Raw genomic sequence first — 16,063 nt, forward strand, 5'->3', positions numbered from 1 at the left:
TTTCGGCTCATAGAGACCCTATAGGACAGAACAGAACTGCCCCACAGGGTTTCCAAGGCTGTGAATCTTTATGGAAGCAGGCTGCCACATCATTCTCCCATGGAGTGGCTGGTGGGTTGAACCGCAAACCTTTGGTTAGTAGCTGAGCGTTTTAACCACTGTGCCACCAGGGCTCCTTTCTGAGGTAACAGTACCGTTTAATCATAGCTTTATGTAGCGCATTAGGTCCTGCTTTGATCAGGTCAAACTGGCACTCTGTACAGTCTTGAAAACTCAAGTTCTTAGTATAATCGCTTTGGAAGTATTTCAGTTTGGGAACTTGTAACAATTTTTTTTTAAGTTTAAGTTTGGAGGTGGAGTATTCTTAGGATGTATTGCAGAGAAAAGTAAACCAGTGTTTTATAGATAATAGAGTTAAGTAAAGTTAACTCTGAATTATCTTCACTGATAAAGGGCATCGGTAATCGCTAAAATAAAAAAACCAAAAACCCATTGCTGTTGAGTTGATTCCGACTCATAGCAACCCTATAGGACAGAGTAGAACTGCCCCATAGGGTTTCCAAGTAGCGCCTGGTGGATTTGAACTGCCAACCTTTTGGTTATCAGCTGAAGCTCTTAAACACTATGCCACCAGGGTTTCCACCACTAAAATAATTTAAAATAAAAAACTTTTTTCCCTTTTTGTTCTTTTTTACAAAATACATGTGTTTGTTGCCGAAAGTTTAAAAATATAAATGAGCAAAAAAAAGAAAGGAAAAGTAACACCCTCTACCCCCTATAATCTCATAGCCTAAAATAATCATAGATAATACAGGTTCTGCTGTGTCTGTATATATGCATTCCAGAAAAACCTCCTGTTCTCTAAACCCAAAAAGCATGTACTAAAAACAGAGCTTATGGGGAAAATAGGATTGGCACAAGCCACTCAAAACCTGTGTAACTTTTAAGGACCTGAATGCACATTTCTCCAAAAAAGATATACAGATGGCCAGTAGGCACACGCGAAGATGCTCCCATCTTTAGGCATTAAACCAAAGCCAATCCCATTGCCGTCAAGTCCATTCCAACTGACAGTGACTGTGTAGGACACAGTAGAACCGCCCCATAGGATTTCCAAGGCTATAATCTTTACAAGAGCAAACTGCCACATCTTTCTCCTGTGGAGTAACAGGAGGGTTCAAACCGCTGACCTTTTGGTTAGTAACCGAGCACTTTAACCACTGCACCATCAGGACTCCTAAAGGAGACTAACATGTGGTTGTAATAGAGGCATTAATTAGAGGCCTGATAAGTTCAAGGTTAACCTGTTGCCATTGAGTTGATTCCCATTTGTAGTGACACTATGGGACAGAATAGAACTGCCCCATAGGGTTTCCAAGGCGGTAATCTTTATGGAAGCAGACTGCTACATCTTTCTTCTGTGGAGCAGCTGGTGGGTTCGAACCACTGACCTTTTGGTTAGCAGCCCAGCACTTAACCATTGTACCACTAAGGCTGCTTTCTTTAGCCATTACGGAAATGCAAATCAAAACCACAATCATATCCCTTCATATCCACTAGAATGGCTATAATCAAAAAGGCAGATAATAGCAAGTGTTGGTGAGCATGTGGAAAAATTGGAACTCTCGTACACTGTTGGTGGACATGTAAAATAGTGCAGCTATTTCCATGAGAAATGTAAACACCTATCTACACAAAACTTGTACTTAAATAATCATAGCAGCATTATTCATAATAACCAAAAAATGGAAGCATCCTAAATGTCCATCATCTGATGAATGGAATATTATTTGGCATGAAAAAGGAATGAAATACTGGTATGTGCTACAACATGGATGAACCCTGAAAACATGTCAAGTGAAAGAAGCCAGCCACAAAGGACCACACAGTGTTATATGAAATGTCCAGAATGGGTCAATCTATAGAGATGGAAAGCTGTTTAGTACTTGCCTAGGCCTGGGAGAAGGTTGCAGGGTTCGAGAAAAATGTGCATGACTGCTGTTGTGTAAGAAGTTTCTTCTTGGGATAATGAAAATATCCTGAAATTAGATTGTGTTGATGGTTGGAAAACTCTGTGAACAGACTAAAAACCATTGAATTGCCATTTTAAATGGGTGAATTTTATGGTATGTGAGTTATATCTCAATAAAGCTGTTAAAAGCAAGAACAACAAAAAAACCCTATTTAACTTTTTAACCAGAACCATAGCAAAAACAAATAGCTATTATAAGAAAAATACTCACATAGTTAAATCTCCAGTAGTGTTTGCACGGAGAATTACAGTCAGTTCATGTTTTGCATCCTTACACTATGGGGATTGTGCTTCCTCCTTGGAGATGTGGGCCCTTGGAGACATTGGTTTCTAGTAGAGACCTAACCCAGCTGGTGTTGAATCCACTCTGACTCATGGTTACCCCGTGTGTATCAGAGTAGAGCTGTGCTTGATAGAGTTTTCAGTGGCTGATTTTTTGGAAATAGATTGCCAGGTCTTTCTTCTGAGGCATCTCTGAGTAGACTAGGACCTCCAGTCTTTCTGTTAGCAGCCAAGCAAACTGTATGAACCACCCAGGAACTCTGTGTTTTCAGTACAATAAAACCTAAAAGAACAAAATAGGAGGCTTCACACTACCTGATCTCAGAACCTACTATACAGCTACGATAGTCAAAATAGCCTGGTACTGGTAGAATGACAGACACATAGACCGATGCAACAGAATCTAGAATCCAGATTAAACCCACCCACCTATGGTCAGTTGATCTTGACAAAGGACCAAAGTCTGCTAAATGGAGAAAAGACAGTCTTTTTTTAAAATAATTTTTATTGAGCTTTAAGTGAGGGACAGTCTTTATAACAAATGGTGCTGGCAAAACTGGATGTCCATCTGTTAAAAAATGAAACAGGACCCGTACCTCACACTATACACAAAAACTAACTCAAAATGAACCAAAAACCTAGAAATAAAACCTAAAACAATAAAGATCATGGGAGAAAAAATAGGGACAACACTAGGGGCTGTAATACATGCCATAAATAGAATACAAACCATAACTAACAGTGCTCAAACACCAGAAGATAAACTAGATAACTGGGAGCTCCTAAAAATTAAACACTTATGCTCATGAAAAGACTTCACCAAAAGAATAAAAAGAGAACCTATAGACTGGGAAAGAAAATTTTGGCTATGACATACCAGACAAGGGTCTAATCTTTAAAATCTATTGAATACTTCAACACCTCAACAACAAAAAAACAACTCGATTAAAAAATGGGCAAAGGATATGAACAGACCCTTCACCAAAGAAGACATTCAGGTGGCTAACAGACACATGAGGAAATGCTTGTGATCATTAGCCATTAGAGAAATGCAAACCAAAACTACAATGAGATACTATCTCACCACAACATTACTGGCACTAATCAAAAAAAACCAAAAAGACAACAGAAAATAAATGCTGGAGAGGTTGTGGGGAGATTGGAACTTTTATGCACTGGTGGTGGGAATGTAAAATGGTTCGTTCAACCACTATGGAAAACGATACGGATATAGTTGTTGTTGTTGTTAGGTGCCATCGAGTTGCCATCATGGCTACCCTATGCACAACAGAATGAAACACTGCCCGGTCCTGCGCCATCCTTACAGCCGTTGTTATGCTTGAGCTCCTTGTTGCAGCCACTGTGTCAATCCACCTTGTTGAGGGTCTTACTCTTTTCCACTGACCCTGTACTCTGCCAAGCATGATGTCCTTCTCCAGGGACTGATCCCTCCTGACAGCATGACGCAGTCTCACGATCCTTGCCTCTAAGGAGCATTCTGGTTGTACTTCTTCCAAGACAGGTATGTTCGTTCTTTTGGCAGTCCGTGGCATATTCAATATTCTTCGCCAACACCACAATTCAAAGGCATCAACTCTTCTTTGGTCTTCCTTATTCATTGTCCAGCTTTCACATGCATATGATGCGATTGAAAATGCCATGGCTTGGGTCAGGCGCACCTTAGTCTTCAGGGTGACATTTTTGCTCTTCAACACTTTGAAGAGGTCCTTTGCAGCAGATTTGCCCAATGCAATGTGTCTTTTGGTTTCTTGACCGCTGCTTCCATGGCTGTTGATTGTGGATCCAAGTAAAATGAAATCCTTCACAACTTCAGTCTTTTCTCCATTTATCATGATGTTGCTCATTGGTCCAGTTGTGAGGATTTTTGTTTTCTTTATGTTGAGGTGTAATCCATACTGAAGGCTCTGGTCTTTGATCTTCATTAGTAAGTGCTCCAAGTCCTCTTCACTTTCAGCAAGCAAGGTTGTGTCATTGGCGTAACGCAGGTTGTTAATGAGTCTTCCTCCAATACTGATGCCCCGTTCTTCTTCATATAGTCCAGCTTCTTGGATTATTTGCTCAGCATACAGATTGAATAGGTATGGTGAAAGAATACAACCCTGACGCACACCTTTCTTGACTTTAAACCAATCAGTATCCCCTTGTTCTTTAGGAACAGCCGCCTCTTGATCTATGTAAAGGTTCCTCATGAGCACAATTAAGTGTTCTGGAATTCCCGTTCTTTGCAATGTTATCCATAGTTTGTTATGATCCACACAGTCGAATGCCTTTGCATAATCAATAAAACACAGGTAAACATCCTTCTGGTATTTTCTGCTTTCAGCCAGGATCCATCTGACATCAGCAGTGATATCCCTGGTTCCACTTCGTCTTCTGAAACCGGCCTGAGTTTCTGGCAGTTTCCTGTCGATATACTGCTGCAGCCGTTTTTGAATGATCTTCAGCAAAATTTTGCTTGCGTGTGATATTAATGATAACCCAGATATTAATGATATTGTTCTATAATTTCCACATTCGGTTGGATCCCCTTTCTTGGGAATAGGCATAAATATGGATCTCTTCTAGTCAGTTGGCCAGGAAGCTGTCTTCCATATTTCTTGGCATAGATGAGTGAGCACCTCCAGCGCTGCATCTGTTTGTTGAAACATCTCAGCTGATATTCCATCAATTCCTGGACCCTTGTTTTTCACCAATGCCTTCAGAGTAGCTTGGACTTCTTCCTTCAGTACCATCAGTTCCTGATCATATGCCACCTCTTGAAATGGTTGAACATTGACTAATTCTTTTTGATATAATGACTCTGTGTATCCCTTCCATCTTCTTTTGATGTTTCCTGCATTGTTTAATGTTTCCCCCATGGAATCCTTCAGTATTCCAACTCGAGGCTTGAATTATTTGTTCAGTTCTTTCAGCTTGAGAAATGCTGAGTGTATTCTTCCCTTTTGGTTTTCCATCTCCAGCTCTTTGCACGTATCATTATAATACTTTACTTTGTCTTCTTGAGACACCCTTGAGGGACTGAATTACTGGGGCTGAGGGCTGGAGACCATGGTCTACACGGACATCTAGGTTAATTGGCATAACATAGTTCAGAAAGAAAATGTTCTACGTCCTACTTTGATGAATAGCATCTAGGGTCCTAAAAGCTTGCAAGCAGCCACCTAAGATACATCTATTGGTCCCAACATACTTGGAGCAAAGAAGAAAACCAAAGGCACAAGGAAAATAGTAGTCCAAAGAATAAATAGACCACAAGAACCATAGGCTCCATCAGCCTGAGCCCAGAAGAACTAGATGATGCCCGGCTGCCACCATCAACTGCTCTGACAGGGATCACAATAGAGGGTCCAGGGCAGAACAGAAGAAAAATGTAAAACAAAGTTCAAATTCACAAAAAAAGCAGACTTACTAGTTAGACGGTGGCTGGAGGGAATGCCTGGAACTATGGCCCCTGGATACCCTGCTAACTTACAACTGAAGCCACTCCTGAAGTCCACCTTTTAGCCAGAGATTAGACAGGCCTATAAAACAAACAATAACATGTGAGGCACATACTTCTTAGTTCAGTCAAGTATACGAGACCAAATGGGCAACACCTGCCCAAAAGCAAAGATGAGAAGGCGGGAAGGGACAGCAAATTGGATTAATGGACACTGAGAACTCAGGATAGAAAGGGAAAGGGGGAGAATGCTGACACATTGAGGGGATTGCAACTAATGTCATAAGACAATTTGTGTATAAAATTTTTTACTAAAAAACTAATCTGCATTGCAAACTTTCACCTAAAACAATTAAAAAAAAACCTGTAAATGCCGGAACCTGTGTTAGGTGGAAACTTGTCAGAGAAAACTAAAAAACCTATTGCTGTTCAGTCAATGCTGACTCACAGTAACCCTAAACAGAGGGAGAACTCAAATATTTCCTGCTAATAGCAGTAGAAAAGTGGTAAGACTGCACTCTGTCAAAGGCAGAAAACTTGTGAGACCCGGAAAAACAAGGCAGTCGTGTCGAGTTCCTGCTTTCACAGATTTCACTGTACATGTTCTCATTTTTTCCTAACAGCAGCCCTGTGAGGTAGAGGTTATTATCCTACTATAAGAATAAGTTATTTATCTGAGATTACTTGCAGTGATGGACTCTGATCCTGTGCTCTTTTCATGGCCCCATGGAGTCTACTCGATTTCATAAATGCAAATCAAATGTGAAGTTTGTTGGTAACCTATTCTCTATCAAATGTTTTAGAAACCACATTGTTCTACAGGAAAATGCACAGCATGCCACTCGATTTATAGCTCTGGCAAATGTTGGAAACCTGGACAAGAAAAAGGTAAAGGTTTACTTATTTGCTGGTAGGTTAATACTCCTTGTGTTCCTGATAAATGCTCCTCTTCCCAGTTCAGCATTCAGTTCTTCCTTTCTCCCCAACTGCAAGGTCCATAGTGACTCTTGAGAAGATATGGTAACAAAAGGTCAGGTTTCCTAGAGTCCTTTCTGGGAGATTTTAGAAAAAGGTTTAGGAACAGGCCTCATGGAACAAAGGCAAAATTTGAAATGAACAGTGTTCGTTTTCCCCTGTATCCCTGTGGCTGTCTATATGGGTAATCATGAATTTGCCCTCAGATGTTACTCTTGCTTTGCTTCTTTTAGCAACTTCATTTAGCAGGAATAATAAAACCCTTCCAAGGGTTTATGTAAGCCCTCCTTGGCTCTGGGAAATCTTAGTGATAACTGAAGTCTGTCTTTTTATTGCAAAGCAGTGCAGGTGAGTGAAAGATAATACCAGAAAGGTAGGTTATTTTTCTCACGTCCCTGAGAGCATTTCTGATGCCTTAGGGCCAAAAGCAGGGTACTGTGGATTGAGATAGCTAACATCAAAGTGATCACTCAAACGGGAAAATAGTAAATAATCTGAATATTATTCTGCTGTAACATGTCATAGACCCTGTGCATGAAAAGATAACCAAATACATATTTATTTCTATAACATTTTAAGCTTTTAAACCCACCTTATTCTTAGTAAGCTTTAGATTTATACTTTTGTACAGCCCTTTCAAGACTAAACATCATTCACAGTGTTTTCAGCCTACTGCTTTACCATCAGGGACATGCTAGCCTCAGCTGTAAACAACTCATACTTCGAAGGGAGTGCACATTTTTAAAAAATTTGGTCAGCATTACTAAATTCACCTCCAAATTTTGTTCCAGTTTACACCCCACCAGCAGTGTATGGGGATTCTCACTAGGTAGTGTCAAATTTTTGTTAAGGTTTTACCAGTCTAATAGATGAAAAAATGGTGCATCATTGTTACTTTGATTGCATTTCCCTGCCGAGTACTGAGGTTGAGCATCTATGCATATCTCATCTAAGCTTTTCCAGTTGTGTTTCACTAGCCTAAGTTCTAGATATTTATATGAATATTTACTTTTTTGCTACTGGTCCCTAAGAAAACTTACCAGCATGTATAGTAAAATTTGTATAGTATCAGAGAGGGAAGCCCTAAGTTGTCCAGTTTTGTAGTTTCCATTAGGAAAGAGGAATGGCAGAGCTCTGATTGTCTTGACAAAAAGTACCCAAAGATAAAGGACTCAGAGACAGAAGCAACTTGCCCTGGGGCTTCTAATACTGGTTGTCATGATGCCCTCCTCTGAGTGAGGACCCCTGACTTGTGTGAGGGCTGGGGATTTGATCTGTTGCTCGTTCCGTTGTCAGCCCTTGTCAGCCCCTGTAGAGGTCACTGAATTGGCATTTGACTTACTATGTGTTTTCTGAACCACAGATGAGCAGTTTGCTGCTTTAAATTTACTCAGCTTCTAAAGCTTTCTATGGAATCTTCCCCCCTGCCCCCCCAAAAATAGGATGATTACATTTAGATTAACAGCATTTCCCTTAAGATTATTCTTTTTTTCCTCCAAAGTATCTTTACGCATTCAGTATTATTCCCATGAAACTGATGGATGCAGCAGAACTGGTAAAGCAGCCTCCAGATGTCACGGAAAACCCGTATAGAAGATCTGGGAAGGACGCAGCCATGGGAAAGCAAACTCCTGCCCCTGAGGTCTGCTCTGGTGGAGAGCTGGTGTTTTCCGGGCAGAACTGCCCGTTTGTTACACGTGTACTTTTCCTGATGGAGACTTCCTTTCCTTATGGTTTAGTACATTAGACAAGTTTAATACTTACAGTATAAAACTTTCTTTTTCCCCCGGGGAAATCATGGTGGTGTTAAGAAAGCTTCAGTAGATTTCGAGTAAGCTCAGAGTTTTTTTTAATTGTAGTTTACGGTTAACAGTTTTTTATGTTAAATCTTTCCTTGTCTAAACTTGATTCATACGTTGGGATTAAGAATTTCATATGTTAAGTCTTTCTTTGTGTAAACTTGATTAGCTGTTCTTAGCTGTTCAGACAAGATCTGAATACTTGGCAGTGTAATTTGTGATTTTATGATGAATGCTAATAGTTAAATAAGATGCATTCTGAAGAAATATTCTTAATGGAAGACTTTCCTGAAATTAATTATTCCTCTACTAAAGCAAGGGATGTCAGGTTTCCTTGCTAGCATGTATGCTCTGCTTTCTGGCATTTTTCTTACTTCATGAGCAGCCTTGTCATCTTTTTTTATTAAAGCTAAATTAGACTTCTTTGACCTGTGAATTTGTAGGACTCACTGTGGTCCTGTTGAGGGAGAAAGGAACGGGAATTTGGGTGGATTCGTATTGTCTTATTTTTGGCAAGAATTACTCTATAACTTGTATTTTAACTGTACTTTTCCAAAGAGAGGAATTTGGCAGTATCTTGGAAAAGTATGGTTGACAGTCCAGGCATCAGAATTGGAAAGATATTTTCCTTCCTTAAAATAGGCAGAAAGGACTGGGAGGAAAGATAGTCATGATGTGGCAGGAATGTTCCCTTGTATATGAATGACTGCTTGTCTAAAGGTTAGTTGAATAATATTTATTCTTCTACCTTTTGGCCATTCCAGGAAGAATCAGCTTGTCAATTCTTCTTTGACTTAAATGAAAAGCAGGGAAGGAAGCGTTCATCCACAGGCAGAGAGAGCAAGTCCTCTCCTCACCCAAAGCAGCCTCGCAAACCTCGTGAGTACCTTGTTTCCAGAGATCTCTTATGTGAGCAATAACTGTTATTTTGGGTCTTGTTTGGGATGTGGCATTGCTGAGGGAGCCTCTTCTGGCAGAAGAAAATTGTACAATGAGTTATTAGAGCATTTCTCCCTACCTTCTTCTTTCAAAGATGAAGAAAATGACTGTGGGAGGGTAAATTTATTACCCAGGGTCATGTAGCTAGTTAATGGCATAGCTGGGACTAGAATTGGAGCTCTTGACAGCCAGTTCAGTATTCTTTTACTGCAGCATACTTCCAGTTTCATGCTATTTTAGTCAATAGGTAGTTATCCACTTGGGAAAGGCCTACCTGTGGATTGGTTACAAATTCAGAACTTTTCTAATAGATACTTAGTTTCATTGATAATGGTGGTATTGATGAAGGTGTCATACTGAGGAACACAACAGGCCCAGCAATTGTGGCAGCACAGTATACCAGTCTTTGCAAGCTGTAAAGACCAGACAAGGTTGAGTTCTCTAGGGTAGTTTTGTGCTATAGCGTGTGGACCTTAGTAACATTTGTCTTCCTTCACATACAGCTCAGCCTCCAGGACCCTGCTGGTTTTGTCTAGCCAGCCCTGAAGTAGAAAAGCATTTGGTGGTCAATGTTGGCACACATGTGAGTTACTTTCATGGACCTTTTACATAGAAGGAGACAGCTGTGGGGTGTTTTTTTTTTTTTTTCTCTAGTTTTATTTATTTTATTGAAGGATAATGTTGTTGTTGTTAGGTGCCTTTGAGTTGGTTCTGACTCATAGCAACCCTGTGTAAAACAGAAGAAAACGCTGCCTGGTCCTGCACCATCTTCACAGTTGTTGCTATATTTGAGCCCATTGTTGCAGCCACTGTACTGATCCATCTCATTGAGGGTCTCCTTCTTTTTCGCAGACCTTCTACTTTACCAAGCATGAAGCCCTTCTCCAGGAACTGGTCTCTCATTATAACATGTCCAAAATTAATACGTAAGACAAAGTCTTGCCATCCTCCCTTCCAAAGAATTTTCTAGCTGTACTTCTTCCAAGACAGATTTGTTTGTTCTTTTGGCAGTCTATGGTATATTCATTATTCTTCACCAACATGTTAATTCAAAGGCATCAGTTCTTCTTTGGTCTTCTAATTCATTGTCCAGTTTTCGCGTGCATATGAGGTGATTGAAAATACCATAGTTCAGGCCAGGTGCACCTTAGTCCTCAAAGTGACATCTTTGCTTTGTAACACTTTATAGAGTTCTTTTGCAGCCGATCTACCCAATGCAGTGCATCTTTTGATTTCTTGACTGCTGCTTCCATGGGCATAGATTATGGATCCAAGTAAAATGAAATCCTTGACAATGTCAGTCTTTTCTCTGTTTATCATGGTGTTGCTTATTGGATCAATTGTGAGGATTTTTGTTTTCTTTATGATGCGATGTAATCCATACTGAAGGCAGTAGCCTTTGATCATCATCAGGTAAGCGCTTCAAGTCCTATTTGATTTCAGCAAGTAAGGTTGTGTCTTCTGTATATTGCAGGTTGTTAATGAGTCTCCCTCCAATCCTGATGTTGTGTTCTTCTTCATATAGTCCAGCTTCTCTGATTATTTGCCCAGCATCCAGAGGCATAATGTACTTATAATAAAAGTTACCTATTTTAAGTATACAGTTCAATGGTTTTTAGTAAATATACCAAATTTTGTAACCATCGCCATAATAGTTTTAGAGTATTTCCATCACTCCAATAAAATCCTTCATGCCCATTTACATTTGATCCCTATCCCCAGTTCCCAGCAACCACTAATATACTTTCTGTCTCCATAGTTTGCCTTTTCTGGATATTAGATAAATAAAACCCATTGCCGTCGAATCGATTTCGACGCATGGCGACCCTGTAGGACAGGATAGAACTGCCTCATAGGGTTTTTAGGGAGTGCCTGGTAGATTTGAACTGCCATCCTTTTGGTTAGCAGCCGTAGCTCTTAACCACTATGCCACCAGGGTTTCCTTATATATAAATAAAATCATACAATATGTGGTCTTTTGTGTCTGGCTTCTTTAACTTAGCATAATATTGTTGAGATTCATCCATGTTGTAGCATGTATCATTATTCCTTTTTATTGCCGAATAGTATTCCATTGTGTGGATACACCATATTTTGTTTATCTCTTCACCAGTTGATGAACATTTAGGTTGTCTCTATTTTTTTGGCCATTACAAATAATGCCGCTATGAACTTCTACATCCAAATTTTTTGTGGACGTGTTTTTATTTCTCTTGTGCGTGTACCTAGATTGCTGGGTTGTATGGTAGATTTATGTTTAATTTCTTAAAAATATGCCAAACTCTTTTCCCAAGGGGCTTCACCAGTAGTGTAGGAGGGCTCTAGTTTTTCTACATCATCGATAACACTTGTTACTGTCTATCTTTTTGATTATAGCTATTCTCCTGTGGTTTTGTAGAGCTGGTCTCACAAGATCTCTTCCTCCTCTCCTCCCTCTTTTACAAATAAGTATGGATCTCGTAGGATGATGCTTTTATATACTTCTTTGATTGATCGATTGTACATTAGATGAAGGTTTACAGAGCAGATTAGTTTCTCATTAAACAATTAATACACATACTGTTTTGTGACATTGGTTGCCAACCCCATGACATGTCAACACTCTCCCCTTCTCAACCTTGGGTTTCCTGTTACCAGCTTTCCTGTCCCATCCTGCCTTCTTGTCTTAGCCCCTGTACTGGTATGCCCATTTAGTATCATATTATGGGCCTGTCTAATCTTTGGCTGAAGGGCTTTTATATACTTGAACTTTCTGCATTTTTAGTTCATACTGCTTGGGAGTGATGAATTGCTTTTGTGAATTACTCACTGTTTAAAAGAAGAATTTTCTTTGTCCTAAAAGGGAAGTCCTCTTTTGCTTAAATATCCAGTTTGGGTTTAAAACGGTGATATCCTTTTTTAGCTCCAGATTCAGAAACTTGAGCTTATCGATTTTTATTTAGAATTATCTAGTTGGGGACTGGTTCATACTAACCAATCATATGAGAGATTAAAGTAGTAAATTTTCAGTTTTGCCTAGTAGTAGAGGATGTAGCTTTCTAGTGTCAGGAATACCCATATCTGATTTTTCGTGTGGGTACCAAGATAATAACTATAATGTTGCTTGGTAGGCACTGAATCAGATTAAAGGAACTGGATGACTTTGAGGAGAATTTTATTCAGGCTGTGGAAAACCCTGATGCACTGTGTGTGTCTCATAGTAAAGCCAGCCTATTGCAGACTTCTTAAGATACGTTTCCTTGGGTAGGGCTCAATTAAACATTATATAATACTATTCTTTAATGCTCACATGTCTGGGCTGTATATAAACCATCATCCTCATTTATTCACTTAGAATGAAGAAAGCTTAATTTTCAGGCTTAAAGTTGTGCCCTAATCACCTGTGTCTAGAACTGGATGTTTTTCAAGGCTTGTGAGGGAGGTACTTACACACCATTTCTTAGCAGACGGATCCTTTCATCCACTTTTCATTGATTTTTTTCCTAATTTTGGTTTCCGAGGATGATCTTTTTCTCAATTTATTCTAACAGTCTGAGGGCCCTTTATTGTGACCTCCTATAGACTGACTGGAAACCCTGGTGGCGTAGTGGTTAAGAGCTGCAGCTGCTAACCAAAGGGTTGGCAGTTTGAATCCTCCAGGCGCTCCTTGGAAACTCTAAGGGGCAGTTCTACTCTGTCCATAGGGTCGCTATGAATCGAAATTGACTTGACAGCAATGGATTTGGTTTGGTTTTTCGGTATAGACTGACTAGAGTTTCAATTTCGTCTAACACTTTAAGTCATATGCCTCTCCTTCCTTTGTTGTTTCATACTGAAGGGTCAGTCTTTTACATTTTTTTATTTTTTATGTTTCTGCTTACTGAAACGCTTCTATCTCTAGGGGAGCACTAATGGGGTCAAGGCCCATGACACAATTGGGCCATGGAGCCTTTGTATGAACTCTTCAGTGGGAAGAAGAGCAAATGTGAAAGCTCTTGCTTTTATGGAAATTTCCTTTCTAGATCATCTCTCCTAGACCCATTTTTCTTCTTTGAGTTAGTTTGTGCCGTTCTTTTCTCCCACACAACTTGTATAGTACCGCAGACTTTGGCCCACCTTCCTGTTGGGAAGCCCCAGCAGGTCCAGATTCCATGTAAGGGAGAAGAGATTTAGAGTGAGTGACTTAGCTTAGTTGTACTCTAGGCATCAGGGAAGAATGACCTTTGGTTTCCATTCTCTTTTCTCTAACCCAGGGTATTTAGCTTAGGGTTTGGGTATAAGGGAAGATCGAGAAAACCACCCTGTTTGCTTCTCATCTAGGCCTGAAGCTAGAGGGACAAAAGGCACCTCAGGTTTTATTTGCGGCCCAGCCCAGCACCGTTAAGTAGGAGGCCACCGGAGGATTTTAGTTCAGAGCCTGCCTAGTAATCAGTTCTACATTTACCTGAACTATCCTTTGTTGAGAAACCTCTCGGGAACCCGTGGTGCCTTTCAGTGTCTAGCAAAAGATTTAGGATTCCCTCTCTGCACCCATTCCTCTTGATCTCATTTTATTACTTTTTTCCTGGCTCTCCCTGTCTTTGCCATGTCATCCTCAAGGGATGTATATGGAGTGATGCTGATGGCCCATGGCCACGAATGGACAAAATGGGAGGAAGGCTGCTACGGGTCCAAAATAACTGTTGCAAAATCCATGTATTTTGCTTATGAGAGAAACATTCATTTAGGTTCTAGTTATATATTGTTAGAGCTAATGAATCGGAATCGACCCATCGGCAAAGTAGAGCAGAGATAATCCAAGCATAAAACAGAAGGTGACTGTTTGAAAGAGAGGGAGAAGATTGGGCAAGTGTGAAACTATTCACAAGAACTGGAAGTACTGTAAACAAAACAAAACAAAAAAACAAAACAAACCCGTTGCTATCCAGTAGATTCTGACTCATAGCGATCCTAGAGGGCAAAGTAAAACTGCCCCATAGGGTTTCCAAGAGGCAGCTGGTGGATTTGAGCTGCCAACCTTTTGGTTAGTAGCCATTGCTCTTAATCACTGTGCCACCAGGGCTCCTGAAGTACTGTAATGGGGGCCTATTTAGTCTCGACTAGAAGATTTCAGTAGCCTTAGAGTGCACATCATGGTATCCTCCCTTCAGAGAGTGTCTGAGTGGCAGAGCAGTCCTGCATATTCTGGTTTTGACAGAAGTATTTTTATTTGTTATTAAAGGCTGACATCCATCATTGGGAACCTTCGTTCTCTACCTCTTTGCGTGTATCTGGGTTTGAGGTTTCTCCTTCATCCTTCTACCCCATTAGGTTATATGTTTGCTTTCCTTTTGTAGAGATCAGTCAGCAGCTTAAAGCTATAGGGTGCTAATCAGGTCATCTTAGCCTTTCTTGTGAGCTCAGGGGGTATATTTGGCAAGAGGGGTAGAGATTGGTGCTGTTAATAGGGAGGCAGAATGTGATCATTTTTAAATCAGAAGTGATATCTTTCTGTGACTGAGGGTGATAATAACTGAAAAATTGTTTTCAAGTTAGGAGCCTGGGAGCAAAAACGAGCTGTTTGTTGTTCCAGCCTCTTTCAGCCCTGGTGTGTTTGAAGCTAAAAGTCTGTTTATATTCCTCTCCCAATTCATTTGATACTAAATCCCAATTTGATTCCAATTTGTTGCATCTAACCTTACTCTTATAACCATTCACCTACAAGGAAGACCACTTAATACGACTATTATTGAAATTTACACACCAACCACTTAGGCCAAAGATGAAGAAATTGAAGATTTTTACCAACTTCTGCAGTCTGAAATTGATCAAACATGAAGTCAGGATGCACTGATAATTACTGGTGATTGGAATGCTAAAGTTGGAAACAAAGAATGATCAGTAGTTGGAAAATATGGCCTTGGTGATAGAAATGATTCCAGAGATTGCATGATAGAATTTTGCAAGACCAACAACTTCTTCATTGCAAATATCTCTTTTCAGCAACATAAACAGCGACTATACACGTGGACCTTATCAGATGGAATATACTGGAATCAAATAGACTACATCTGTGGAAAAGACGATGGAAAAGCTCAATATCATCAGTTGGGACAGCTTCCTACTACAGATCAGAGCATCAATTACTCATATGCAAGTTCAAGTTGAAATTGAAGAAAATTAGAGCAAGTCCACGAGAGCCAAAGTATGACCTTGAGTATATCCCACCTGAATTTAGAGACCATCTTAAGAATAGATTTGACACGTTGAACACTAATGACCAAAGACCAGACAAATTGTGACATCAAGGACATCATACATGAAGAAAGCAAGAGATCATTAAAAAGGCAGGAGAGAAAGAAAAGATGTAAATCGATGTCAGCACAGACTCTGAAACTTGCTTTTGAATGTCAAGTAGCTAAAGCAAAAGGAAAAAATGATGAAGTAAAAGAATTGAGCAGAAGATTTCAAGGGACGGCTCAAGAAGACAAAGTATTACCATGACATGTGCAGAGACCTGGAGATAGAAAACCAAAAGGGAAGAACATGCTCAGCATTTCTCAAGCTGAAAGAACTGAAGAAAAAATTCAAGCCTTGAGTTACAATAGTGAAGGATCC

The 16,063-nt window shown here is 39.9% G+C and overlaps 1 protein-coding gene across 7 annotated transcripts in view; it reads left to right on the forward strand.

The window, feature by feature from the left end:
* The window catches only part of CWF19L1 (CWF19 like cell cycle control factor 1), a 38,967-nt gene that overhangs the window by 13,506 nt on the left and 9,398 nt on the right, over positions 1-16,063 (forward strand). For 6 of the 7 annotated variants that reach the window (XM_023546817.2, XM_003409177.4, XM_023546819.2 and 3 more), the window contains 4 exons: positions 6,578-6,662; positions 8,251-8,391; positions 9,313-9,427; positions 9,991-10,070. In XM_023546817.2, coding sequence (XP_023402585.1) covers positions 6,578-6,662; positions 8,251-8,391; positions 9,313-9,427; positions 9,991-10,070 — 421 coding nt within the window. The remainder of the gene's footprint in view (positions 1-6,577; positions 6,663-8,250; positions 8,392-9,312; positions 9,428-9,990; positions 10,071-16,063) is intronic. The other variant, XM_023546818.2, reaches the window with a different exon arrangement.

The sequence above is a fragment of the Loxodonta africana genome, chromosome 16 (assembly GCF_030014295.1).
Source record: "Loxodonta africana isolate mLoxAfr1 chromosome 16, mLoxAfr1.hap2, whole genome shotgun sequence".
In the NCBI taxonomy this organism is placed as follows: Eukaryota; Metazoa; Chordata; class Mammalia; order Proboscidea; family Elephantidae; genus Loxodonta; species Loxodonta africana.